Below are 27,888 nucleotides of genomic sequence, written 5' to 3' on the forward strand. Positions count from 1 at the left end.
CAGCCTCTTGATCAGTTGCTCCTCCATCTGCGTCCGCTGTATTGGACAAGGTGCGCCTCCTCCGGGCAGACGTTGGTACTTGTCTCTCGCTGCCACCTTGGCCTTGAACTGAGCCCCAATGTCCCTGTATTGGTGGGTGACCTGCTCCCCACTTCTTAAAACGCTGCTCTGCCTGCTGATGGACTGTGCCATGTTGTGCCATATCTACCCCTTCGCGGCCTTGGATGTCTTGGCCACCCGGTTGCCAAACAGCTGAAGATAGGTCTGCAGGAACCCTATGATCACCATGTCATTCTCCTACTTGCTGAACTTTATGGCCGTTAGACAAGGACGTGGTGCTGACTGACTGCCTGAAGGGGTTGCTGGCTGGCTGGCTGCCTGAAAGGGGTGCCACTTCCTCTTCCGGAGAGGTGTCCTCCCTTTCCTCACTCTCCATTCCGCTGCCCTCGTTCCTCCCTTCCCCCACCTCCTGCACTTGCCCTATCAACTCCTTTCGCATCTACCCTCTCTGGCTATCCCTACCCTGCTCTACTCCACCCCCAGAACTCACCTAACTAGACCCTTCCCCCTCCCTTCCATGCTGCCTCTCTTTACTCCTGTGCCTGTCCCTGCTCCTACTCTGACTTCTTCCCTTGCCACTCCTGCCCACATCCTCCCTCTCCCTCTCTGGCCCCCTACTTCTCCTATCCTGATGCCTCTTCTCTCCTCTCTCCCCATGCTTCTCATGCTCCATCCTCTCCACAACCTCCAAGCACACCTCCTTCACACACACCTCTCCTCAGCCACAGCACACACACACACACAGCTCCTCAGCACACACACACACACACACACACCTCCTCACCATCTATACTCCTCAACACCTCTCCACTCCTCAACTCCACACAAAAAAACAGGGTGACAAACTGAACTTACAAATAAAAACTTTCACTCCAACAAAGATGACAAAAGACAAAGGTGAAGGGAAACAGAGGACAACAGCAAACAAGACCTCACAAATCACATCACTATAAATCTCTTAAAACCCAGCAACACCTACCTCCTCTAGCCAAACTCCTGACACACCCTCAAAGAGGCACGACCAGGAAGGCAGTATTTATAGTGGACCAAAAAATAACATGCTGCGCAATAACACAATGTGGTGCGAGATGATGCAACACAGTACGCAAAGCCACAGCGCCGCATACATTATTTAACTATGCGATGCAGTAGGCCGGCAATTTGAATATACACACCCATTTTTTATCTTGGGCACTATCATGTGAAATTTATGGCAAAATGATGAATTTAGGTCTATATTTGTCTTGAATAAGACATAAGATATTACCAAACTCCTAAATCGTACATTGTGCTATTCTATTCTCTCATATTAGGATTATTTTGGAAAATCTAGTGTGAGATGTTCTTGATTCTACATGACAATTTGATTATTTTACACATTGATATTTTTAATTCTGTCATTCTCATTTTTATTGTGGTATAACAATATCCCTTCTTTTCAATATTATTTGGATGGATTTAAATCTCAGGATGATTATTACCTATAATTCCTTTCACTTCTTTAATATTATTGCTGATATTCTCTTTTTTTTTAATTTAATGTTTTTTTTATTAATATCATGAACCATACACCGTATGATACAGATATGTACTCAACAGGCAGTATAACCATATAAAAGTAACATGATAAAGGAATATAACCGCAAACTCAGGGTGCGAGCCATGTTTGTCCTGGCACGCCTCGCCCCCTCTGAGCAAAAGACCTTTATAACACATTGACTAACCACTCTGGGTAAGTATGGTTAATTCCCCCCACCCCCTATAAAACTGCTTACATCTGCATAGAAGTGAATGCGACAACCAGCTCCATCGGTGCAAGATAGTTCACATGATGGAAATTCGTTAAGTGACATTGTTCAGTATCAAGCTCCTTGCTTTAGGGGATAAAGAGTCGAGGTAACAAGACCATGTAGCCTTGAAACACTGCTGTTTCCTAAAGAGTGATGAGAAGCCTTGTAGACCATTACCACTAGATTGTGAAATAAATTACGCCAGGTCAAATAGGAAGGACCGCCGTTCTCCTTCCACGCCATTAAAATAGTCTTCTTTCCCAATAAGCAAGTTTATGAAACAATAAAATTGACCCCCTAGACTTGAGCCCCATAGGCAGCAGATATTCAAAGAGGATGGGTCCATAGTCCAAGGGAATGCGATGGTGTAAAAGATGGGAGAGATATTTCAGAACCTTGACCCAAAATCCCTGGGCGACTGAACAAGTCCAAAAGGCGTGAGTCAGTGTGCCTGTAGACATCTAGAACATAATTGGGACTGTGCTATGCCCACCTTATATGCTTGATATTGCGACATGTAGGCTCTCCGCAGAACTTTCTGATGCATTTCCTGTAAAACCATACTCCTAAAGAATGTCTTTTTCAATATCTTTATTGGCTGGAGATGTATGAAAACAATAAAATCGCCCGACTCAGGCAGAGTTTCACCACATCCCAGTGGCTGCTTCAGGGGCTCACAAATAACTTGTCAAATCGAAGCAAATTTGAAATTATTCTATATGCCGTCTCCGCTCAAGGTATCTTGAGCGGAGATGGCATATACTGACTAGCAGCATAAACGTATGAAACACCATTAGGTATATAGAGCCATCAAGAGTGTATGAGCCACTTTTTCCCAATTAAGATACGCCTGTGCTGCACATCATGCACATCATGTTCGGTTACCTATAGAATAATTTCAAATTTGCTTCGATTTGACAAGTTATTTGCGAACCCCTGAGGCAGCCACTGGGATGTGGCGAAACGCGGCCTGAGTCAGGCGATTTTATTGTTTTCATACGTCTCCAGCCAATAAAGATATTGAAAAAGACATTCTTTGGCATCTATTCTTCTACACATTTGCTCACAGCTTTTCTAGATTGCCTACCTTGTTGCTTTTTGGGCCCAAACCATATTCCCAGTCAGTTCCTTTACTGAACCAAAGCATCATCGGCGTGTAATGTCCTGCACCCGAATTCCTCCGTCCCGCTTCCATCTCTCCACAAGGACCTCATGAGTGGGAGGACTGGCGAGGGATCTAAATTTTTTCCTGAGTGTACACAAAGCATTTTGCCCATTCCAGATGAAAGAGTGACTCCAATAAGTCCAAGAGATTATAATCAAGAGCCTCATTGGGTAAAGTAGTCACATAATGCTTCAATTGCATATTCTGATTTCAACGATTGAAAGGGTCTCATCTCTCCAACCTCTGTCAAGACATAATGCAAGTGAACGATACCCCTGGCACCAGTTCCTAAAGTCCTTAGATTGTCCCCCTGGATAAAGTCCAAATTACCATAAAGTGATAACAACTGTGAAGTGCAAGGGGAATGACCGTACATTCGAAGTAACCTTTTCCAGGCCCACCGTACCGGAGATATTCACACATTCCTACAGATTGCACTTGGGATCATTCGGTCCACAGCATGGAGGAAATATCGTAAGCTTAAAGGAAGGACCAGTGTTTTTTCCCCTTCAATGTGGACACAATCCGATTTATTATAAACCCAGTCCCGAAGTATACGTAGAAGATTAACAAAATTGTATTCCTCCATGTCCAGAAGCCCCATTCCCCCCTGTTCCCAGGACAATTTTAAGCTATCCGTGGTTTCTTTCCCTGCCAGATATATTTTGATAACAGAAAGTTCAAAATCCCAAGATCCCAACAGGTAATCCGAATGGGTAGGGTTTGGAGGACATACAGCCATTTAGGAAACAAACCCATTTTGTACAGATTTACCTGTCCCCTCAGAGATAAAGGGAGGCCTTTCCACATGTGGAATTTCTCCTTGGTGTGATTCAATAAGCGGGGCACATTGAGAGCATAGTATTCTGTCAGATCAGTGGATACCTGGATGCTCAAGTACCGGAACTGCCCAGCTGCCCACTTCAATGGAAAATCCGGACCCCAGTCTGCCACCATTGTGGGTGGATATCCCAGTGCTTCTGATTTATCAATATTAAGTTTCAGACCCAAAACCCTCCCAAAATTAGTAAAAGCATCCAATAAAACTGTCAAGGAGGTAGTGGGTGATGTAAGAAAAACCAAAATGTCGTCCGCAAAGGCTGCATACTTAAAATGGTAATTTCCCAGGTGGATGCCCGTTATGGACTCATCAGTCTGCAAGGATCGTAAAAAAGGCTCCAAAAACAAAAGGAACAATAGGGGGGACAAAGGGCACTCCTGACGAGAACCTCATTCAATTGTGAACAGGTCAGAATGGGTTTGGTTAGACATTACTTCTGCTGTAGGATTATTATATAGTAGTTGGACCGCTGCCTCAAAGGAGCCATCCATCCCATAAATTTTCAGGACCTCAAATAAGTATGCCCACTCCACCTGGTCAAACGCTTTTCGGCGTCAAAGCTGATGGTCAGAAAGGCGTCTGACTTTGGCGGCAGTAAGACATAGCGGACATTACCAAGCGAACATTGGCCATAGCATGGCACCCTCGCACAAAACCCACCTGGCCAGGGCCAATCAGATTGGGCAGAAGTGCCAAACGATCTGCCCAAATCTTGGCAAAAAACTTTTGATCGAAGTTAAGCCAGAAGCAGGGGGTCTTTTCCTGGCTTCTGCAGTACTACTATTTGGGCGACATTATCTCCCTTCGGGTATGCCCCTTTCTCCAGAAGGGCCGGAAAAACCTGGAATAAGAGGTTGGAGAATGGGTCACATAGTATTTTATAGAATTCTCCACTAAACCCGTCGGGTCCCGGGGCTTTTAGAGGTTTAGCCTTACGAATTTGCATACGGATTTCCTCCTCCCCTATGGGCCTATTGAGCCTGGAAAGTTGCTCATCGGATAGTTGTGGAAGTTTAACCCCTTGTAGAAATTTCCTAATGGAATCGGCCATTGGCGTCTGTGAGGTGTATAGTGCCTGGTAAAAGGACTTCATCACATCGGCTATTGCTTTGTTAGTATGGACTACTTCCCGCCGGGGCTCTCAAGCCTGATATATAACTGGCTCCCTTAGCTGGCCTAATCAGATTCGCCAAATATTTACCCATTTTATTACTGTATTGATAGATTTTTAATTTATAGTATGCCACACTCTTTTTGGTTCGTTGATGGATTAATGTGTTAAGCTGCGTCATTAATGCTATATAATTCTCCCTTGCTATTTTAGTGTTGGTCCCTATAAGACGCCTTTTAGCGCTATGCATTTGCCTTTCTACCTCCAGTATTTGTCTATGTCCATCTGCCGTCGAGCAGCAAAGGAAATTATATCTCCACGAAGCATCGCCTTGCCAGTTTGCCAAAAAAGTATGGGATCCTGGAGGTGGGCTGCATTATTCTCGGCAGAAGTCTGCCATTTTTCCTGAAGATACTTTTGAAAGGGTGGGTCTTGTGTCAAAAAGTAAGGGAATCGCCACTGTCACCTGCACTGTTCTCCTGAGGTATCTTGTATCTAAAGTCTGATTGGGGCATGGTCCGATAAAGAAAGGGTATAAATCATAGCCTCCTGAACCCGGGGAAACAGATGGCGAGATACCAAAAAATAGTCCAGCCTTGAATGTGAGGCATGAGCACGAGATAGGTGCATGAAGTCCCTCTCCTCCAGATGGAGCAGTCTCCATGCATCCACTAACTTCAGCCCTTTTTCCAAATACCCAATACCCCTACGGGAGTGTGCCCTGTCCACATTCAAGGCTGTTGATCTGTCCAGAGCCGGATCCCTTGCCCAGTTAAAATCCCCCACCCATTATTATTGCCTCTGACACATACGGACTCAGCTGGGAATATAGGGAGGTAAAAAATGTGTGGTTATAGGAATTTGGTGCGTACACGTTGCAAAGGATAAGTGGCTTACGGTATAGTTCTGCATGCAAAATCAAATAGCGGCCAGAAGAGTCAGCAATTTTGCAGTGTATGGTAATCGGCACATTTTTCCTAATTAATATTGCCACCCCAGATGAATGTGTGGAAGCAGAGGCAAACTTAACTTCTCCCATCCATTCCTTCTTTAATTTCCGATGCTCCTCCACACTCAAATGGGTTTCCTGCAGAAATGCTAAGTCCATATGTTGCCTGTTTAAAGTGGTCACGATTTTAGAACGTTTAATAGCGGAATATACGCCACATACATTCCAGGAGATAAAAGTCAATTTGCCTGCTGCCATTAGAGTGCCACAGCCAGAGGTCCCCAATACATATGTATATATTCAGCTAGCATCTGTGTGGTGGAAGCTGCCCAGCCCAGCCTCCCCCCCCCCCCCACACACACACAATGCTCCCAACATGAGTCCCCCAAAGCCACATGCCTGGATATCCATCAGATTCATACCCTTCAATGTAACCAACTTCCCCCATTCCTTCCCCCCCCAACGATTTCCCCACCTCCCGCTCCCTTCCCCCTAATCCCCCCCTTCTGTCGACCCATCATCCACTAAGTGGTGAGATCACTCTTAAACGCCATCAGGCCACTTCTCCCCCGCCCAGGATTGTACATCCCTTAGATTCCTTTTCTTGAATTTTACCCCAAATGTCCCAAAAACTTCCAAGTATAATTTGCCCACATAGGACCCCCAATACCCTTACAATAGCAGTGGTAGAATAGTCCTACATTTGGTGACAGTTACTTATTAGCCATATAACAAAATGTCCTTCTAACCTTCATCAGGTTTGGTTTTGAATGGAGGGAAGGGCAGATAGGAATTTTTTGGCTTCCTGTGCTGAACTGAACCACTTGGTTTCCCCTCGGTAGATAATCTTCAATTTTGCCGGATATAATAAGGCAGGTTTTAAGCCCAGTTGGTACATCTGGGAGCAAATGGGAAAAAACTCCCTTCGCAGGGCAGAAACCTTCGCAGAATAATCCTGGAACACCAGGATCTTCTTCCCTTCATACATGAGGCTCTTGCCTGCTCTGAGAGCCTGTTGCACCTCCACCTTTTGGGCAAAATTGAGGAGCCTTAATATGACTACTCTGGGCCGATTCGAATGTTCCCTTCACGGGCCCACCCGATGCGCTCATTCTATTTGCAATCCCCCATACTTGCTTTCCAGGTTCAATTCCTAAGCTAGCCAGGATTCCAAAAAAGGGACCAGTTTCCGATCTTAACAGCTTTTCGCGGCGGGAGCGGTTTTTGAGATCTTCAAGCCACTCCTCGTGGCATGACACTAGGCCCTGCAGTTCCTGCACTTCAGATTTGGTGCTAGTCAGGCCATCTTGCGCATCCGATATGCGCTGTTCCAGGTACCAGATAGGTGGCATATGTCTTGCGATTGACAGGTGGGACCGAACATGGGTGTTCCCAGTTTCTTTTCAGGAGATCAAGCAGGATTTCATGAATAGGTATGGACATGATTTCCTTAGGGGCATCAAGAAATTGGAGTACTTCCAGCATCTTGTGCCTAGAGTCCTCTTCTGTCTGAAGTTGAAAGGGAATGGTTTCAGACATTTCTCTGATGAAATTAATAAAAGAAAGAATTTCTGGTGGAGAACGTCGTCTTTCATCTGGGGGAGAGGGCTATGAAGGCAGATCATCTGTAACCTGGGAAGTATCATCAGTCCAAGGATCATAAGGCTGGTCACCAGCTCCCATAGGATCTCCAGAAGGGAGGAATAGTGTTAATCCGGAAGGACCATGCCTAGGCATCGATGGCATTGGAAGAGGCACCGAGGGCATCGATGGATGCATCGACGGCATCGAAGGAGGCACCGATGAAGGTACTGACGGCATCGATGGAGGCAACGAAGGGACCGGTGACAATGATGGATGAGTCGGTGGTAAGATCCCAGACAGTGGAATGGGTATCAGTGTTTCCTCCTCATCCGTTGATCATGGAATCGGTGTAGAAGGCACTGGAACCATCGGTGTTCTCGGTTCCATCGGAGGCAGGGCACCAATCAACGCATCCAGTCTACCCGGTAGCGGTGCAAGCGCTACGGGAATCAGATCAGGGACCGGCTCGGGGACCAGTACCGGCGTCGATGGAGGATGGAAGCCCTGAAGTGCTTTACCAATGGCCTCTTGAATCATCCGATTCAATTCCTCGCGGAAGCCTGGGGCATGAAAGCCTGGCACCGGAGTAGGAGGCAGCACTGGCGTAGCCGGAGGGTCCACTGGTGAAGGAGGAATACCGGATCCCATCACCACTGAAGGTGGGGAACGCCTTGGTGACCCAGTCACAGAAGAGGATGGGGCCTTTTCTGGACGGGGCTTCTTTGTCGGTGGCTCTATTGAAGTCGATGCCGAGGACATGCCTGGAACGACGGACTGAGCCTTCCGATAACGGTGTCGATGCTTTTCACGATGTTCTCCTTGGTCCTTTTCCTGAGGAGGTAAAGCGGCCATCGACACTTTTGGAATTGTTGATGCCAGTCGAACAGCAGAGGTGTCCCGGTGCTGGTGAGAGGTTGATGGCACCGGCTCGGACGACGTCGAAGCTGTCGATGGAGTAGGGTGAAAGTGAAAGTCCATTTTCTCTAATCTACTCTTATGGCCCTTCGGTGTCATTTGGGCACATCTGGTGCAAGTTAGGACATCATCGGACCCTAAGCGGGTCAGTGATAGACATTGTCTGAGTACAGTCGGGGCACCGACGAAAACCCGACACCATGGCTCTGACAAAAATTTAGCCATGGTGCAGTCAATGGCCGGTAGGCCCCAAAAGGATAACTCAACAGGAATCGACTGCAACAAGGGTAAAAGCTTACCTTTCGACCGCGGAGTATAAATATTGATGGGGGGACCCCTATGGGGTAAAAGTTTTTGAAAAATTTTGAAAGAAGTTCCATGAGGAAAATTCCTGTCAGGACTCTCAGAGAGCTCCTTAACCAGCGTGGCTACTGCTGCGCGGAAAAAAGAAGACTGAAGGGGGACCCCTGCTGGATGCAGGGTTGGTGCCATGCTGGGCATGCCCAGTAGGTGCCAGTCAAAGTTCTAGAAACTTTGACAAAAGTGTTCCGTGATTGGGCTCCATCCTGATGATGTCACCCATATGTGAGGACTACCATCCTGCTTGTCCTGTGAGAATGTCAAAGTTGTCATAAATGGATTTGATTAGGAATCTGGAATACTCATCTGCCTCTCAAAGATGATATTGCAATCTAGATGGTATATCAGTTGGTAATGATACCTAGCCATCTTTATTTTTCTGTAAAATATTGTATAAGTATTGTATCATTTGAAACATGTGTTAATATTCTGCTTTCTAACATGGCATATTGATACATCTTTATGCATGTTATCTAGAAGTCTACATTCTATTTCAGTTGAATTATGTACATAAATTTTAGTTTTTAGCTCTTCTGATTCTACTATGACTAAATTAATGTGGAGTTGTGTATTGTCATGCCCTTTAATTCTATATTTCCAGTTGATTCTCCTTGCCACAGGTTGCGTAGAGAGATTATTTCTTCAGCTAGTTCTATCCTAGTAAATCATAATTAAACCCATTTCCCCAAAAAGTACCCTATCCTTCCTAACCACCATGATTGTTTAATTATACCCTCTTACTAGTGGAAATGGATAATCAAACCATGTTGATGTCATAATGGTCGAGACCATGATTAACTACTAGTACCCTTGACTTCATTGAATGCCTGCTCGAATAACCAAGTCTTTATTAGTTTTTTTAAACTTCTTCATGTATGGTTCTATTTATTTATTTAATTAATTAATTATTTGTTTGTTTTTAATCTTTTCTATACCGTCGTTAAGCTGGTGCCATCACAACGGTTCACAATAAGGCACAAAAACTATGTTGAATAAAGTGTCTAGAATTCTAACTCTTAAATAGGTGCCAACAAAAATACTGTAACATTATATCAGAATAAGTACTATTTGTTGAGTGTTATAAGTCATGTCTAGTTTTTCTAACTCTGCTAAAAGTTTGGTGTTACTTAACTTTAGTTCTTTGTTGTCTTAAGATAAAGGAAGAAATTAGAATATAGGAGAGAAGACACACTTTAAGAAGGAAGGAGTGTGTTTGTATGGGCGTTTGCTTGACCGCAACTAACAGTTCCCTGGTTTCAATTCTTGATTCTCTTTGCAGTATGCTTGCTTAAATAGGCATGTTTTTACATTTTTTATGAATGTTTTGATGTCTCTTTCCAATCTGATTTCTACCGGCATGGTGTTCCATATTATCGGTCCTGCTAGGGATAGGGCCCTGTCCCTTACTTGTGTTAATCTGGCTGTTTTGACTGACGGAATAGTTAGCAGTGCTTTGTTTGCTGACCTTAGGTTTCTGTGAGGGCTATGAAAGTGGAGGGCTGTATTCAGCCCTCCTCTTACATACCCCTCACATACCCTTCTATTCTAATATCGAGCGGTAGTACATTCCAAATTTTTGGGCCAGCCAGGGAGAGAGTCCTCTCTCTGACTGAGCTCAAATGTGCTAACTTTGGTGAGGGAATTGTAAGCAATGCAGATAAGTCAGATATGACAAATCTATAGGAGGTGTTTTGCTTCTAGGCATTTCAGGATAGCGATCTGGAGGCAAATCTGGCAAGTTTGAAAGTTCAGAAAAAGAATTGCCAGAGGAATTATTCTGGGACTTACAATATGAGTCCAAAACCTGGACTGGGGATAAAGACTGCAGGTGAGAAGACTGAGATCTATCCTTTTGATCTGATGGCTCTTGAAATGGAAAAACTGAAAATGGGGGCTTCACTAACTGACACAACTTTTCAAGTATAGTTTCTTTACAAAGCTCTTTTATATCTGATATATATTTAGCTATTTTTGTCTAGCCACATTTTCTGCATAATTTGTATTCATAGGAAAAGCTATTTATGAAGCATATGATTCTGATAATAAGTGCTTTAGATTCTGATGTTATTGGTGCCATAATCTTTGGCACAGTATACTTCAATGCAATATGTTTCAAAGCTAAGTGCCTGGCACCAAGGAAGCTGATGTGGAAGGAGCCGAATGTTTCTGTGCCATGTTTATTTGATGACTTATGATTTTGATGCCATGAGGGAAGAAAGGATGAAGTGGACTTCCTATTATGATGCCAATGTAACTCTAACCTCATTTTTTCTTAGGTGCTGGTTTGCTCAGTAAAGAAGACTTCCTTTTCCCAGTGGTGAGGTCTAATGAGTTAATTCAGATTGGCAGTATCTGATGGCTCACAGAGATAACCTGCCACAGGCCTCGCAGTTGGTAGTATCATGGGATGATCCCATGCACCTTAGGCAGAGATTGTGTAGATCTACTGATGCCAATTCATGGCTGCATTTAGTACACAATTTAAAGGCTGGTTTGTCTGATATGGCTTCCTGAATTAAATAACATTTTGCTCCTGTTTTTTTCCTGAGGAGATTCAAAAAATAAAGAAAAAGTGAACTGAAAGAGATGAAAATATCAAGAAAGAAAATAAGAAAATGCTGCAGTCTGGTAAGAGAGAGCAGACTTCTGTTATTTCATGTCAGCAAAAGAAATCTGAATGAGGAAATTCACGCTGGCTGATAAGTGGGAACTCTTGTGCATGCTCGGAAAGTTTTACCTTTCTGAACTCTGAGAGAACAGGTCCATGCCAGTGATATTGGACGATGTCATCCACTTTTGTGGCTGATTTTTTCTTGCTTGTACAAATCACCTGGACCAGATGTTATGCATCCTAGGGTTCTGAAGGAACTAAAAAATTAAATTTCTGATCTATTAGTTAAAATTTGTAACCTATCATTAAAATCATCTATTGTACCTGAAGACTGGAGGGGTGGCCAATGTAACCCCAATATTTAAAAAAGGATCCAGAGGCGATCCGGGTAACTATAGACCAGTGAGCCTGACTTCAGTGCCAGGAAAAATACTGGAAACTATTCTCAAGATCAAAATCATAGAGCATATAGAAAGACATGATTTAATGGGACACAGTCAACATGGATTTACCCAAGGGAAGTCTTGCCTCACAAATCTGCTTCATTTTTTTTTGAAGGGGTTAATAAACATGTGGATAAAGGTGAACCGGTAGATGTAGTGTATTTGGATTTTCAGAAGGCATTTGACAAAGTCCCTCATGAGAGGCTTCTAAGAAAACTAAAAAGTCATGAGATAGGAGGTGATGTCCTTTCGTGGATTACAAACTGGTTAAAAGACAGGAAACAGAGAGTAGGATTAAATGGTCAATTTCCTCAGTGGAAAGGAGTAAACAGTGGAGTGCCTCAGGGATCTGTACTTGGACCGGTGCTTTTCAATATATATATATATATATATATATATATATATATATATATATATATATATATATAAAAGATCTGGAAAGGAATACGATGAGTGAGGTTATCAAATTTGCGGATGATTTATTTATTATTTATTTATTTAGGTGTTTTTATATACCGGGATACGTTGGGAACATCATCTCGGTTCACAAATAACTAAAACTGCAACAGGCTTTACAGAGAACAAATTAAACAGTGGAAGTAAATAATGTAAACCATGAACGACATTTGAACAGTTAACACGATATGCTATATAGTTAACAGATTATAATGGGAAAGATAATTCAATGTAAGCATGATTATATAGAATAGATGGCAGGGAGGAATTATACAGGGGTTGGGTTGAGGCGGTTAGGTTAAATGGGGGTTACAAGGCATACTCGTAACAAAAGAATGAGGTAATCGGGCTTGAGATAGGGGAGAGGAGGTAAAGGGAGATGAAGGGGGTAAACTGAGTGGGGTGAGGGAGTAAGGTGAGATGAGAGGGGATTAGGTGAAGGCCTGCTTAAAGAGCCAGGTCTTGAGGTTCTGTTTGAATCTTTTTTGACAAGATTCTAAGCGCAGGTTTGGGGGCATTCTGTTCCAGAGGGTGGGTCCAGCTAAGGAGAGGGCACGTGATTTGGTGGATTTGAGTTTAGACAGCTTTGGAGAGGGAGTGTGCATCATGGCAAGGTGCTGTCCCCTGGTGGGTCTGTTGTATGGGCGGAGTCGGAGGTGATCTTTGAACCATGTCATGTCTTGGTTGTAGGTAGTTTTGTGGATGAGTGTGAGTGTTTTGTAAATGATTCTGGAGCTGATTGGCAGCCAGTGTAGATGCTGGAGGACGGGGGTGATGTGATCTCCTCGGTGGGCATTAGTGAGTATGCGCGCTGCTGAGTTTTGGAGTATCTGTAAGGGCCGAAGGGTATTTTAAGGAAGGCCTAGGAGGATGGCATTACAGTAGTCAAGCTTGGCCAGAATGGTGGCTTGGAGGACTGTGCGGAAATCATTCATGTGGAGTAAGGGTTTCAATTTTTTGAGTGTGTGGAGCTTGAAGAAACCCTCTTTTAATGTTGAGTTGATAAATTTCTTCAAATTAAGGTGGTTATCAAGAACAACACCAAGGCTTCGCACTTGTTGGGAGAATTGGGGGGTGGGGAGGGGTGGGTGGGGGGTGGCGTGGTGGTTGTTGTGGGGGGGAGGGGTGGGTGGGGGGGTGGCGTGGTGGTTGTTGTGGGGGGGATGATACAAAATTATTCAGAGTAGTTAAATCACAAGCAGACTGTGATACATTACAGGAGGACCTTGCAAGACTGGAAGATTGGGCATCCAAATGGCAGATGAAATTTAATGTGGACAAGTGCAAGGTGTTGCATATAGGGAAAAATAACCCTTGCTGTAGTTACACAGTGTTAGGTTCCATATTAGGAGCTACCACCCAGGAAAAAGATCTAGCATCATAGTCGATAATACTTTAAAATCGTCGGCTCAGTGTGCTGCAGCAGTCAAAAAAGCAAATAGAATGTTAAGAATTATTAGGAAGGGAATGGTTAATAGAACGGAAAATGTCATAATGCCTCTGTATCGCTCCATGGTGAGACCACACCTTGAATACTGTGTACAATTCTGGTCGCCGCATTTCAAAAAAGATATAGTTGCGATGGAGAAGGTACAGAGAAGGGCAACCAAAATGATAAAGGGGATGGAACAGCTCCCCTATGAGGAAAGGCTGAAGAGGTTAGGGCTGTTCAGCTTGGAGAAGAGATGGCTGAGGGGGAATATGATAGAGGTCTTTAAGATCATGAGAGGTCTTGAACGAGTAGATGTGACTCGGTTATTTTCACTTTCGAATAATAGAAGGACTAGGGGGCATTCCATGAAGTTAGCAAGTAACACATTTAAGACTAATCGGAGAAAATTCTTTTTCACTCAAAGCACAATAAAGCTCTGGAATTTGTTGCCAGAGGATGTGGTTAGTGCAGTTAGTATAGCTGGGTTCAAAAAAGGTTTGGATAAGTTCTTGGAGAAGTCCATTAATGGCTATTAATCAATTTTACTTAGAGAATAGCCACTGCTATTAATTGCATCAGTAGCATGGGATCTTCTTAGTATTTGGGTAATTGCCAGGTTCTTGTGGCCTGGTTTTGGCCTCTGTTGGAAACAGGATGCTGGGCTTGATGGACCCTTGGTCTGACCCAGCATGGCAATTTCTTATGTTTCTATGTTCTTATGAACAGTTAGCACTGATCGTTTAAGGCCCTGAATCTACTTCCACCCTCACTGAGATGAACCACTGGGGCTGCATTAAATTATGACCGTGTTTAACAGTTACCAAAGATAAATCACTCTTGCCAGTGAGGACATTAGATGAAGGCTTACATATAGGCGATAATAAACTCAATGATATATACTGTTTATGCTTACACTGGGGTCTGTCTGTTGTTGTAGGGTATGCATGCGTACACCAGTGCACATTTGCACCCTACTGAGGTGTATACCTATGTAGATTTGGGGGTCTCAGAGTCACCAATTGCTGGAAGCAGGATGGAAAGGAGGAAATATTCTCCTTCAGTGGAGAAATGCAAGGTGATATCCTAAATAAAAGGATTCCAGAACTCAATCCCTGCAACTCATGGGACTGAAGGGTGGCAGAAGAGGCTGAATTATAAGGGAAAATAAGGGAAGCATGCTGGGGTAGAAAGCGCTGAGAGTGCCCAGGTGCGGATCTGTTGAAGAACAAGATGACAAATGTCACCTCGGGTCGGGTGAAGCCAGAGAAAGCAAGGACAGAGGATAATACTGGTTCTGACTAGATACAGGGGGGACAAGTAGTGTCTGGTGAATCTTTAGAGGGTGACAATTAGTTTTCAATATTAAGTGAGATGAACACAGAAGGACCGATATTCAAAGCCACTTAATCAGATACCTCACAAGTTATCTGACTACACTGCAATTTGGTGAAATTATAGCTGGATAAATCATTAACCAGCTATAATTTAGTAGGATAAAAAGAGTGTTTGAAGGCATTCCAGAGCAGGGTAAAGCTATCTAGCTAACAAGCTATATTCAACTATAACTGGCTAAGGGCCTGATTTACTAAGTTTTTTTCTCATAGACATAGAATGGGAGAAAGGCTATAATAAATATGGCTCTAAGGGGGTCATTCTCTATCGCTATCGCATGCGAAAAGGGACACATCGCTGGTGGCGAAAGGTAAGATTCCTTATCTCCGCCAGTTTCGCGCCAAATAACTATTCCTTTAATGGTGTAGTTATTCGGCGCAAAAGCCGGCAACGATCGCACCGCAGAGGTGCGATCACTGCCGGCTATCGCAGGACCGCTCCCCACTTCGCCTCCCGTTACCACCGGATTCAAATCCAGGCCTAAGTTAGCCAAATAAATCCTCAGAGTAGGTCTAAAATTATCCAGTCTTGTGTGGCTAGATAGCATGCCACTTAACCGGATAACTTCAAAAGTTATCTTCTTAAGTGGCACTATTTTGTTTAACAAAAGCATGCTTTGCATTGGGCTGCCTGGCCCAATTCCAAGCTCCCCCTCCCCCCCCCCCCATGAATATTAAAAAATCCCACTGCCAAACAACCCCCTTCCAAATCCCTGCCACAGGTAAATTAAAAGTTATGATTAAGCAAAAGAGTGCTAATTAACCATCTTCTGAAGATATCCAGTTAAGTGGCAGGTAATCTAGCTATATAAGGCTGGAAAACTTTAAACCAAATCTGCCATGTTCAAAAGCTGGCTGTTCAAGTTTAAAATTATCTGATTAAAGTTAGCCAAATAACTCTATTCAGAGATATTTAGTGGAACACTCATCCCACTGAAAATCCAGGAAAAATTGTCCGGCTAACTTTATTACCCCCACACTGTATAAAGAGAACTGCAAAGGTATAAAGTGAGTTAATTGGCAGAAATCTTAATTTTCATTTCAGTATGCAAAATAATTTATTTCTATTGGGTAGATAAAATGTATTTCTGATATCCAAATAAAGTACAAGAATACAATATACCTTACCTTTTCTTTCATCATCTCTACCTTGTCTTTAAGCCGTGGCACTACATTATTGGTTGGCAAACCTTTCTCCAACTGATTCACAAATTTAGCATATTTAATTACTTGAGAATTAAGATTTTCTGTGTCCAATGTGTCAAATTTACACTGCCAAGAGTTAGAAAAACAGCAAAATATTAAAATACATACAAACATGTATATTCTTTAGAATATATCTTATTAGAATTAAAATACTTTAAAAGCATTATGTAGGGTACCAAACAGCAAAAAATCAGAAAATATTACTATAAATTTGAAAATAAGTATAACAACTAAATCCATTTAAAAAGTACAGTAACAACTGTTTTAATTTTAACGTAAATGACAAAGGTTTAATTGATACCAGCCAGATTTTTTCCCCCAGATTAAATAAGACACAGTAGATTACTATATGTCATGGCACATACATTTGTTTTTCATAAATGATGCTGAATATTTATGTTGCTAATTCTTAATATTAAAGGTATACTCTGAGTCAATATATTATTCCTTGTTTATCCCAGTACAGGAAAATTGATTCTTCCTGCTAAATTCCCTTCCTGTAGTACCACAGATCAGTCCAGACCATGGGTTGAGCCTCCTGTCCAGCAGATGGAGACAGACCAAAACTGAAAGGGTATCCTATATCAGGACACAGCCTACTCTGCATTCCTTCAGTATAACCACTGTCAAAGCAGATAAGTATAAAGACTACTAAAAGAAGGTCAAGCAAGTAACAAGATAACTAAGAAAAAATTTGTGAAGAAAGGAACAATTGAATGAACTCTGTAAATAATCGCTCTTGCATAACTACCCATAGTCAACTTAAGAGATGCTTCCGATGCCTTCAACTACAATGGAAAAAAAAGACATCCAAATTACCTGTAAGGAAGAAAAAACTTAGAGCGGATGGACCAAAAAGACATGGGAGGGCGTCTGGATTGATCCGTGGTACTACAGGAACGAAAATTAGCAGGTAAGAACCAATTTTCCTTTCCCTGTACATACCCAGATCAGAGCAGACCATGGGATGTACCAAAGCTTCCCTAGATACTCCTTCCGGCGTGTCCACTCTGTTGCTGATCTTCGTGTCATCCAACAGAGTGGACACGCCGGAAGGAGTGGAGAGAATGAGACGGGATCTAAGGAAACTGGAAGAGTGGTCGAAGATATGGCAGCTCTGATTCAATGCCAAGAAGTGCAAAGTCATGCATATGGGGAGTGGAAATCCGAATGAACTGTATTCGATGGGGGGGGAAAAGCTGATGTGCACGGAGCAGGAGAGGGACCTTGGGGTGATAGTGTCTAATGATATGAAGTCTGCGAAACAATGCGACAAGGCGATAGCAAAAGCCAGAAGAATGCTGGGCTGCATAGAGAGAGGAATGTCGAGTAAGAAAAGGGAAGTGATTATTCCCTTGTACAGGTCCTTGGTGAGGCCTCACCTGGAGTACTGTGTTCAGTTCTGGAGACCGTATCTACAAAAAGACAAAGACAAGATGGAAGCGGTACAGAGAAGGGCGACCAGGAAGGTGGAGGATCTTCATCCGTACAATATTTTGTAGAGCATGGACCCCTGGTTCACTTAATATGGAATGATCCTATTGTATTGTTCCAATGGAGTAGAGCAGCATATTTCTTGTCAGATAACTGGTTAGATTTAAAGTGAAGACACACACAAAAATCCCGCTAGTATCAACAAGCTGCTAGTACCAACGAGCCGGTAGAAATCTGAAAGTTGGGTGAAAATACAGCTTTGGAAGCTGGGTCCAGGACAAAGTTTAGAGTCCCCTGATGCAGGTGGCGGGACGGCTGCCGAAACGCCATGGTGTCGGGCATATTGTGTTATGTTGTGAAGAAAGTCAATAGTGGACCCTTGGGCCGGCTGATATGGACGACGTCCACAGTTGGTAATGAGCCGGGAGGCGGAGCTTAGCTGGAGCTGAAGGATGACGTCTTCACCCTGGAAACCCGAGACCCCCCCAGGAGGGGCCCGTAGGGGTCCGAGTCGCTGGGACTTAGGAGAATCGTGAAGAAATCCGAGGATCGTAGCTGGCTGAGGGTAAGGAGAATCGTGAAGAAGTCCGAGGATCGTGGCTGGCTGAAGGCAAGGAGAATCGTGAAGAAGTCCGAGGATCGTGGCTGGCTGAAGGCAAGGAGAATCGTGAAGAAATCCGAGGGTCGTGGCTGGCTGAAGACAAGGAGAATCGTGAAGTCGGAGCTGGAGTCAAGGCGCAGCAGGAATGAGCTGGAACCTGAGCTGGAAGCAAGGCACGGCTGGAACAAGCAGGAACCAGAGCTGGAAGCAAGGCACGGCTGGAACAAGCAGGAACCAGAGCTGGAAGGCACGGCTGGAAGAAGCAGGAACCAGAGCTGGAAGCAAGGCACGGCTGGAACAAGCAGGAACCAGAGCTGGAAGCAAGGCACGGCTGGAACAAGCAGGAACAAGGCAACTAACCACTCAAAGAGCGACCACGTTGCAAAGGCAAGGTAAGGCAGTCAGACGCTGGTTTAAATAGCCAGCCAGCGTCTGACGTCAGGAACGGGGCGTTTCAGCACTTCCGGGTGCTGGACCTTTAAGAGCCCCCTCCTCGCGCGCGCGCGCGTGCCCAGGCAGTGGGAGGAGTCAGGCTCGGCCTTCGGCGGCGTCTCCACGTGGAGGGAGACGCTGCCATGCGGCCCTACAGGCCCCAGACGCGGCGGATCGCGGCAGCCCCGGGTGAGCCGGCAGAAAGGTAAGGACCCGGTCGCTAGCCTGGCGACCGGGACCGCAACAGTACCCTCTCCTTTACGCCCCCTCTTCAAAGGGCTTGGCCTGTCAGGATGGTCTTGATGGTATTGTTGCAGAAGAGTCTTGTCCAAAATGTTGCGGGCAGGTTCCCACGTATTGTCTTCATTCCCACAACCTTCCCAAGCCAACAGATATTCCCAACGTCTGTTGGCGAAGCGCGCATCAAGGACCTCTCGTACCTGGAAGGTAGGATCCTCAACCGTAGTGGTGGAACCATCATCGAGCGGTCTGGGGTGAAATCTGGAAAGAATTACTGGTTTCAAAAGAGAAACATGAAAGACATCATGAATGCGTAGAGTGGTAGGGAGTCGAAGGCGATACGAGACCAAACCTACCCTCTCTGCTACGCGGAAAGGCCCACAGAACTTGGGTGAGAGTTTTTTGGACGGTTGTCTCAAGTGAATGTTCTTTGTACTGAGCCACACTCGATCGCCTGGAAGGAAAGTGAATGCAGGTTTTCGATGACGATCGTAGTGGTGTTTAGCAGTGCGTGCGACTTTATGGAGTCGATGTTGAACAGAGGACCAAAGTTTACTCAATTGGTCTGCGGTAACCTGAGCGGCAGGTGAGGAGGTTGGTACTGGTAGAGGTAATGGTGGTTTGAGTTGTTTACCATACACGATTTGAAAAGGCGACTTCCCTGTCGCCGTATGTATTTGATTGTTATATGCGAATTCCGCCCAGGGCAAAAGTTCTACCCAATTGTCTTGCTTGTGATTAATGAACGCTCGTAGGAACAACTTCAATGAACGATTCATGCGTTCTGTTTGCCCATTGGCTGTGAACTGAGGACCCCTGTCAGACACAATGTCCTGAGGCAGACTATGTATACGAAATACATGATGTGTGAATAGAGAGGCCAATTCAGTGGCGGAAGGTAATTTGGGCAAAGGCACAAAGTGAGCCATTTTAGAGAAGCGGTCCACTGTGACCCATACCACGGTTTTGCCTTGCGAAGGCGGAAGTTCCACCATAAAGTCCGTGGCAATATGGGTCCATGGTTCTGTGGGTATGGGTAATGGTTGCAAAAAACCTCTCGGAGAGCCGTTTAGTGGTTTTTGCAGGGCGCAAGTAGGACAAGAGTTGATGTAGGTGGAAACGTCACGGCGAAGGCCAGGCCACCAATAGTAACGATTTATAAGGTCCAAAGTTCGTAGCCTACCAGCATGCCCCCCGGTCAGCGAGTCATGTCCCCAAGACAAAACTTTCTTCCGTAGTCTTTTAGGAACAGTAATTTTATTTGCGGGGGCAATGGAGGTGATACTTAGTTGAATACAAGCAGGGTCCAGGATGGTCTGTGGTGAGTCCTCCTCCTCCTCCTCCGGCTGAGAAGTGCGAGAGAGGGCATCAGCCCGCACATTCTTCTCTGCTGGTCGAAACTTGAGGAGGAAATTAAAACGACTGAAGAAAAGTGACCATCTTGCTTGCCGCGGGTTTAGCCGTTGAGCTTGGGCTAAATACAATAAATGTTTGTGGTCCGTGTACACGGTTACCGGATGATTAGCCCCCTCTAGCCATTGCCTCCACTCCTCGAAGGCTAACTTGATGGCTAGGAGTTCTTTGTCCCCGATGCCGTAGTTACATTCGGCAGGTGAAAACTTTTTAGAAAAGTAGGAACATGGCATCAATTTGCCGGAAGCATCGTGTTGACTGAGAACGGCACCGACAGCCAGGTTCGAGGCATCGACCTCCAAAATAAAGGGACGTTGTGGATCTGGGTGTCGTAGGCACGAGGCTGTTATGAAAGCTTGTTTTAACGCTTTAAAGGCCTCCGAGGCGGTAGTGGGCCAGTCATGAGCGTTAACTCCTTTGCGTGTAAGCGCAGTGAGGGGAGCTACCTTCTGGGAATAATGCGGTATGAAATGTCTGTAAAAGTTGGCAAAGCCAAGAAATCTTTGTAGAGCCTTCAGGCCAGACGGGCGAGGCCAGTTGGTAATGGCTGCCACCTTTTCTGGATCCATCTGGAAACCGGACGAGGAAACTATGTAACCCAAGAACGGAAGGGACTCACACTCAAACTGGCATTTTTCAAATTTAGCGTATAGATGATTGTCTCTTAACGCCTGCAAAACCCGTTTGACGTGTTGGCGATGGGAGGAGAGATCTTGGGAATAGATCAAGACATCATCGAGGTAAACAATGACAAAGGAATGAAGCATCTCCCGGAGAACCTCGTTCATAAGATTCTGGAAGACAGCTGGGGCATTACATAAGCCGAAAGGCATTACCAGATATTCGTAATGTCCATCTCGAGTGTTGAACGCTGTCTTCCATTCGTCACCCGGACGAATACGAACAAGGTTATAGGCCCCACGCAAGTCCAGCTTTGTAAAAATCTTAGCCCCTTGAAGTCTATCGAGTAACTCCGGGATTAGCGGCAAAGGATAGCGATCCTTCTTTGTGATGGAATTCAGGCCTCGATAGTCTATGCATGGCCTGAGGGAACCGTCTTTCTTGGATACAAAAAAGAACCCAGCTCCTGCAGGGGAATGTGAAGGGCGAATGAAGCCCTTAGCAAGGTTTTCCGTGATGTAATCCGACATTGCACGGGTCTCTGGCAGTGACAGAGGGTACACCCTACCCCGTGGTGGGGTGGAGCCTGGTAAGACATCGATGGCACAGTCAAAAGGCCGATGGCATGGGAGGAGTTCGGCCTTTTGTTTAGAGAACACGTCAGAGTATTCTCGGTAAGGCTGAGGAAGTTCTAGGACTGAGTGAGAGAGTACTATCTCTGAACTTGGAAGAGGATCCAGGCAATTCTGGAAACAGTGAGAACTCCATTGCACAATCTGGAGGGAGTCCCAATGGATCACAGGAGCATGTTGTTGCAACCAGGGAAGTCCCAAGACCACAGGGTGCACAGATTTCTCAAGTAGTAAAAAAGAGATTGTCTCTGTGTGAAGCACACCAGTTCGTAAGGTGAGAGGCATCGTGATTTCAGAAATGTATCCCGGTAACGGGGTTCCCCGGATAGAGGTAACCCGTAATGGGGGTCTCCGGTGCTTAGTAGGTAGTCCGAGCTGGTGTACCAGTTCTTTCCAGATAAAATTCCCTCCGGCACCGGAATCAATCAAAGCTAGCGTCTGGAAGGAACCTCCAGGATACTCCAAGGTTATAGGAACTGTACATTGAGGAGCAGGATTAACACAGCCTAGGGGAATCTCCTCATTTCTCCCTAGACTCGACCATTTCCCGGTCTTGCAGGACATTGAGCAAGGAAATGACCCTTAGTACCGCAATATAGGCAAAGACCCTGGATGCGGCGTTGTTTCTTCTCTTCCTCGGTTAGAGGCGCCCTTCCAAGTTGCATAGGTTCCTCCGAGGAACTGCCGGTGGCCGATGATGTTTTGTGAGGTACTACCATAGACCTGGAGAAGGAAGGTGCCAAGGAAACGGGACGACGAAGCACTCGAGCCTCCTTGGTTCGTTGTTGCAATCGTCGGTCTATCCTCCCTGCTAAGTCTATTACCCCATTCAGGGTGAGGGGCAGGTCGCGAGCCATCAACTCGTCCTTGATACGACCTGCGAGTCCTTCCAGGAAAATACCCCGTAAGCAGTCATCCTGCCAACCGAGTTCCATTGCCAGAGTACGGAATTCAATAGCATATTCTGCTAGTGAGCGGGACCCTTGTCTTAGCTGCAGGATTTCAGTGGTAGCGGTAGCTGCACGAGCTGGCTCGTCAAATGTCTGTTCGAAATGAGTCACGAAATCCTGTAAGTTGTGCAGCATGGCGTCTTGTTTCTCCCACATGGGAGAGGCCCACAGCATGGCCCTCCCATCGAGTAAAGACAAAATGTAAGCTACCTTGACGGCATCGGACGGGAACTGCTCCGGTAATAAGGTGAAACGGATGAAGCATTGGTTCAAAAACGCCCTGCACGATCTGGCATCCCCGGAATAACGTGTAGGCGCTGGAAGCTGAGTCTGAGCGGGAATTTGAACTGCCGGTGGAAACAGAGGTTGTGCCACCGATGGAGGATTGGCGTCCAAGCGGCTGGCTAAACGATCCACCGTAGCAGCCAAGACTTCTAGGCATTGCTGTTGCTGCTGGATTCTTTGAGCCATGCCAGGGATGGCCTGCACAGGAGAGGAGTCCGCCGAGTCAATGGCCTTTGCAAACTGTTATGTTGTGAAGAAAGTCAATAGTGGACCCTTGGGCCGGCTGATATGGACGACGTCCACAGTTGGTAATGAGCCGGGAGGCGGAGCTTAGCTGGAGCTGAAGGATGACGTCTTCACCCTGGAAACCCGAGACCCCCCCAGGAGGGGCCCGTAGGGGTCCGAGTCGCTGGGACTTAGGAGAATCGTGAAGAAATCCGAGGATCGTAGCTGGCTGAGGGTAAGGAGAATCGTGAAGAAGTCCGAGGATCGTGGCTGGCTGAAGGCAAGGAGAATCGTGAAGAAGTCCGAGGATCGTGGCTGGCTGAAGGCAAGGAGAATCGTGAAGAAATCCGAGGGTCGTGGCTGGCTGAAGGCAAGGAGAATCGTGAAGAAGTCCGAGGGTCGTGGCTGGCTGAAGACAAGGAGAATCGTGAAGTCGGAGCTGGAGTCAAGGCGCAGCAGGAATGAGCTGGAACCTGAGCTGGAAGCAAGGCACGGCTGGAACAAGCAGGAACCAGAGCTGGAAGCAAGGCACGGCTGGAACAAGCAGGAACCAGAGCTGGAAGCAAGGCACGGCTGGAAGAAGCAGGAACCAGAGCTGGAAGCAAGGCACGGCTGGAACAAGCAGGAACCAGAGCTGGAAGCAAGGCACGGCTGGAACAAGCAGGAACAAGGCAACTAACCACTCAAAGAGCGACCACGTTGCAAAGGCAAGGTAAGGCAGTCAGACGCTGGTTTAAATAGCCAGCCAGCGTCTGACGTCAGGAACGGGGCGTTTCAGCACTTCCGGGTGCTGGACCTTTAAGAGCCCCCTCCTCGCGCGCGCGCGTGCCCAGGCAGTGGGAGGAGTCAGGCTCGGCCTTCGGCGGCGTCTCCACGTGGAGGGAGACGCTGCCATGCGGCCCTACAGGCCCCAGACGCGGCGGATCGCGGCAGCCCCGGGGGAGCCGGCAGAAAGGTAAGGACCCGGTCGCTAGCCTGGCGACCGGGACCGCAACATATTGTTAAATATACTCTTTTGAAGAACTTTTAAGATGTGATCATCAGTGCGGCGTCCATGAATTTGGGCTATGTTGTAAAGTACACAATTTGAAGAACTCTTGAGATGTGATTATCAGTGCGGCATTCATAAATTTGACAAGTGCAGTCACTGTCTTTCAATTTTCAAAGGACACATGTTGATCTGGGCATTTTGCAATAGATCATGTGACAAGCTACATTGAGTTTTAATTCGAAAGTGAGGCTTTACTCAGGCTTTACTCAGGTACAAACAACACATGTGAAGTTAATGATATATAATTGCATTGGACAAGGCTTCAGCACTTAGATGTCCATGAAGGTGAAAATGACTTCCGGTGGAAGAGAGATTTGAGAAACATTTCTAGTTGAAGAACAAGTGTGAGATTCACTGATGCTGCAGGAGCAGTCATTTGAAAAGCATTGTTTATTGCATAAAAAGCTGTCGTTCTATAGATTGTGATTTGCACACGTTTTTTATGGGGGAGTGTGTGATTGGGATGGAGTTGTGAATGGTATGTGTGGTGATTTAATGAGTATTGATGCAACATTTTTTGATATGTATTTAAAGGGTTTATATAAAGGATAAAGTTTTGAATAATAAACATATATATATATATATATATATTGTTGAATGAATAAATAATATAAAGAAATCTTGTTAAATAAATAAATGATTAAGATTTCATTAGAAAGATGCTTTTTTTAATTAACACAGTGAATTAGTGAGCAATATTAGAACATGTGTGGCCTGTGGTTGATATAGTAATTTGGATTAATACAAAACAGGTCCAGTGCGGTCTGATTGGGTATTATAGGTTTAAAGTTTTACAACCTAAAGTGGCAGGATAATTTTAGCCTTAACTGTGCATTTAAAAAAAAATGTGTAGTCAAGCCAACCGATTCCCAGCCCCCACCCCCACCCCAATTATGAAAATAAATCCTCTGCAAGTCAAGCCCTCCAATTGTATTTTTTTTAATGGAAGTCACAGTAGTTTTTAATTAGCTCTTATTACTAGTCAGATTCTCTAGTCTCCAGATCAGCCTGCCAGACAGATCTGACCAGTTGAATGCTTGCATTCCAAATAGGATCTTTTGTAAGGGTGAAGATGGTGAAGAAGCGGAAAAAGTAATAACAATATAAGTAGGGATGTGCAGAGGAAAAATATTTGGTTCAGTTTGTTTATTTGTATAATGGGGACTTAAATACGTTGTATTAGGTTCAAAATGTAAAAAATATGTTGGTTTCTTTCATTCATTTTTTCATTTTATACTGAATTTAAAGGGGGAAGGTCCCATTCACTTCACTCTACAAGAAAACAAGCCTAATATCAGGCCGGACACGAAGGACAGGTCCAAGGTTGGGCACTGTCACCGAGTTCCGAGATTAAGCCCAGTCCCAATGCCATGGACCAACCGAAGGCCAACACTTGTCTCCTAGGCCTGAGCCTAGGACTACAGAAATCGGAGCCCAACCCATTGCCAAGGCTTAGTCCTAGACACTAGGACAAGGCTTGACACCAAGACCCAAACCGAGGATGGGTCTCATTGCACAGACCCAGAACTAGGGCCTATGTCCAGGCCCAACACTGGGACACAACATAATGAATAACATTGCCAAGACCTTGGTCCAGGCCTGATGCTGAGCGCCCAGCAGAGGCCTAGACCCATGTCTGGGCCCAAAGCCACAACCCAGCTGAGACCGGAATCCAAGACCAAGGCCTAGTCCCAAGAGCAAGGACTGGACCCAACTCCAGGGCCCAGAAAATGCCAGGTACTGTCATCAAGGCCTGGGCCTAGGACCAATGCCGAGGCCAAGATACGGTCCAATTGTTGTGGCCTGGGCCTTAAGCTGGGATCTGTACCCAAAGATGTAATTCCAAGTGCAACTATAAGCCATGGCCAAAGAATGGTATCATTTCTAAGGTACAAGCCTAGGCCTAGGCCAAGTACCATGCTGATGCTGAGACCCAGCCGAGGCCAAGATCCATTGTCAAGGCTCAGGAACAAGGCCTAGGCCCAGGCCTAGCTGAAGCTGTGTCCTATCACCAAGGCTCAGGCCTAAGCCTAGGGCTAGGTCCAAAGTCTATGCCCAGGACCACGCCCAATGCTGGAGTATGTCCAAGGCTGAATCCTATTGCCTCAGGCCTAGAGGCCCAGGACTATGCCTTCTGCCATCTTTTTTATTTTTGGACCTCTGATGGAAGGATGTGATTCAGTAATGTCACAGAGGTGACTATCTTCTGCCCAAGGCACTCGATGGCATCTACAGTGCATGATAGCACCCACCAACAGCTATAGCATGGAAAGTATCTTGCTTGCAGCCAGGGCACTCAATGACATGTATAGTGCTTGATGGTGCCCACGATCAATGAATCTTATGGCATTGAAGGTAGCCACACACCTCAATAGCATAAAAAGTGATACTGGCACTAAATGTCAGTTCTGGTGCATGTTTGTTTGTCTGTTTTTCTAGAGTGTTTAATAACTTTAAATCTAATCTTGGGTAATGCATGAGTCAACTGATTGTGTTTAATTATCTTCTGAGTTATTTTTTCCGTAAACTTTGGGTGATTAGATTTAATCTAAAATAAGCTTATGGCATAGAGACCAGAGATCTCCTCATGGAATCTTGCCCACTGTGATAAGGAACCACTTTATTTTCATGTCTGTTCTTGTTGGCTTAAACCAATGATACCTCATTCTTGAGGGATTAATGGTTGCTTAGGCAGCCAATTTTATATATCTTTCTCTCCTCCCTTTCTTCTTCATATGTTAGAGGGGGGAGGAGGCCCTGAATGCCAGTGTTAGTGAAACCTATACTTGCAACGCTTGTGAGGCTTAGAGAGAGTAGTGTGTAAGTGCTAATGTGGTGTTGGATTTTAAAAGCTGTGCATCATGTGTGTGTGCTTGAGCCAATAGGAAAAATCTATGTATATTCAGAAATAGTATATCTTTTGCTTTGATCCTTTGGTTTATATTTTGCAAAAATATTTTTTGTCATTTTTCATTTTCTGTGCTTAGCAAACTGGAAAACAAATCAATTCCTGATGTTTCCTCTGTTTCTGTGTTTTTTATCTTTGAAATTAGTTCTCCTCTTCTTGCCAATTTTTATTTTCACCAGCTTGTATCTTTCTATGGCTAAACTCCTTTTCTTTCTCTTTAAAAAATAATATACCTAAAATAATATAAGAAACAAAGCCTGATCATACAAACAAATATAAGATTTGAAACAGTCTTTGAAATTGCAGATCAGACAGCTAAAGATTTGGTGAGATGAAACTATATGCTTAGAATAACTCCCACTGAAGATTTCTCTGCTATGAAACATCTCTCATGAGAAGAAAAATCAATTTAAAAAAATTGCTGGATTTAGGCCATGCTTACTAGGGATGTGCATTTGTTTGCAACGAAATAGGAAATAAAGACGATATTTCCTATTTCGTTGCATTTCGAGGGGTTGCCGAAACGATAGGAAAACCCACAAAATTTCATGTGGTTTTCTTTTTATTGTCAAAAACATTTTTATTTCCAGGACATGCAAGTCAGGATCACCAAGTGAACAATAAAGGCAACTACAACAACAGTATAACAACAACCAGCATTCAGGTGCCACGACCCACACATACCCTTCATTTTTACTTTTCTACAACTGCAACAACCTTAGGCAGCAACCACACATTCCCTCCCTCATTCATAGCCACCACACGCATCAACAGTCAATACC

At 45.0% G+C, this 27,888-nt stretch overlaps 1 protein-coding gene across 1 annotated transcript in view; it reads right to left on the minus strand.

The window, feature by feature from the left end:
- DNAH6 (dynein axonemal heavy chain 6) overlaps positions 1 to 27,888 on the minus strand; it is a 3,261,518-nt gene that overhangs the window by 2,526,749 nt on the left and 706,881 nt on the right. The window contains 1 exon segment of the mRNA XM_029602297.1: positions 16,237 to 16,380. Coding sequence (XP_029458157.1) covers positions 16,237 to 16,380 — 144 coding nt within the window.

The sequence above is a fragment of the Rhinatrema bivittatum genome, chromosome 1, assembly GCF_901001135.1.
Source record: "Rhinatrema bivittatum chromosome 1, aRhiBiv1.1, whole genome shotgun sequence".
Classification (NCBI taxonomy): Eukaryota; Metazoa; Chordata; class Amphibia; order Gymnophiona; family Rhinatrematidae; genus Rhinatrema; species Rhinatrema bivittatum.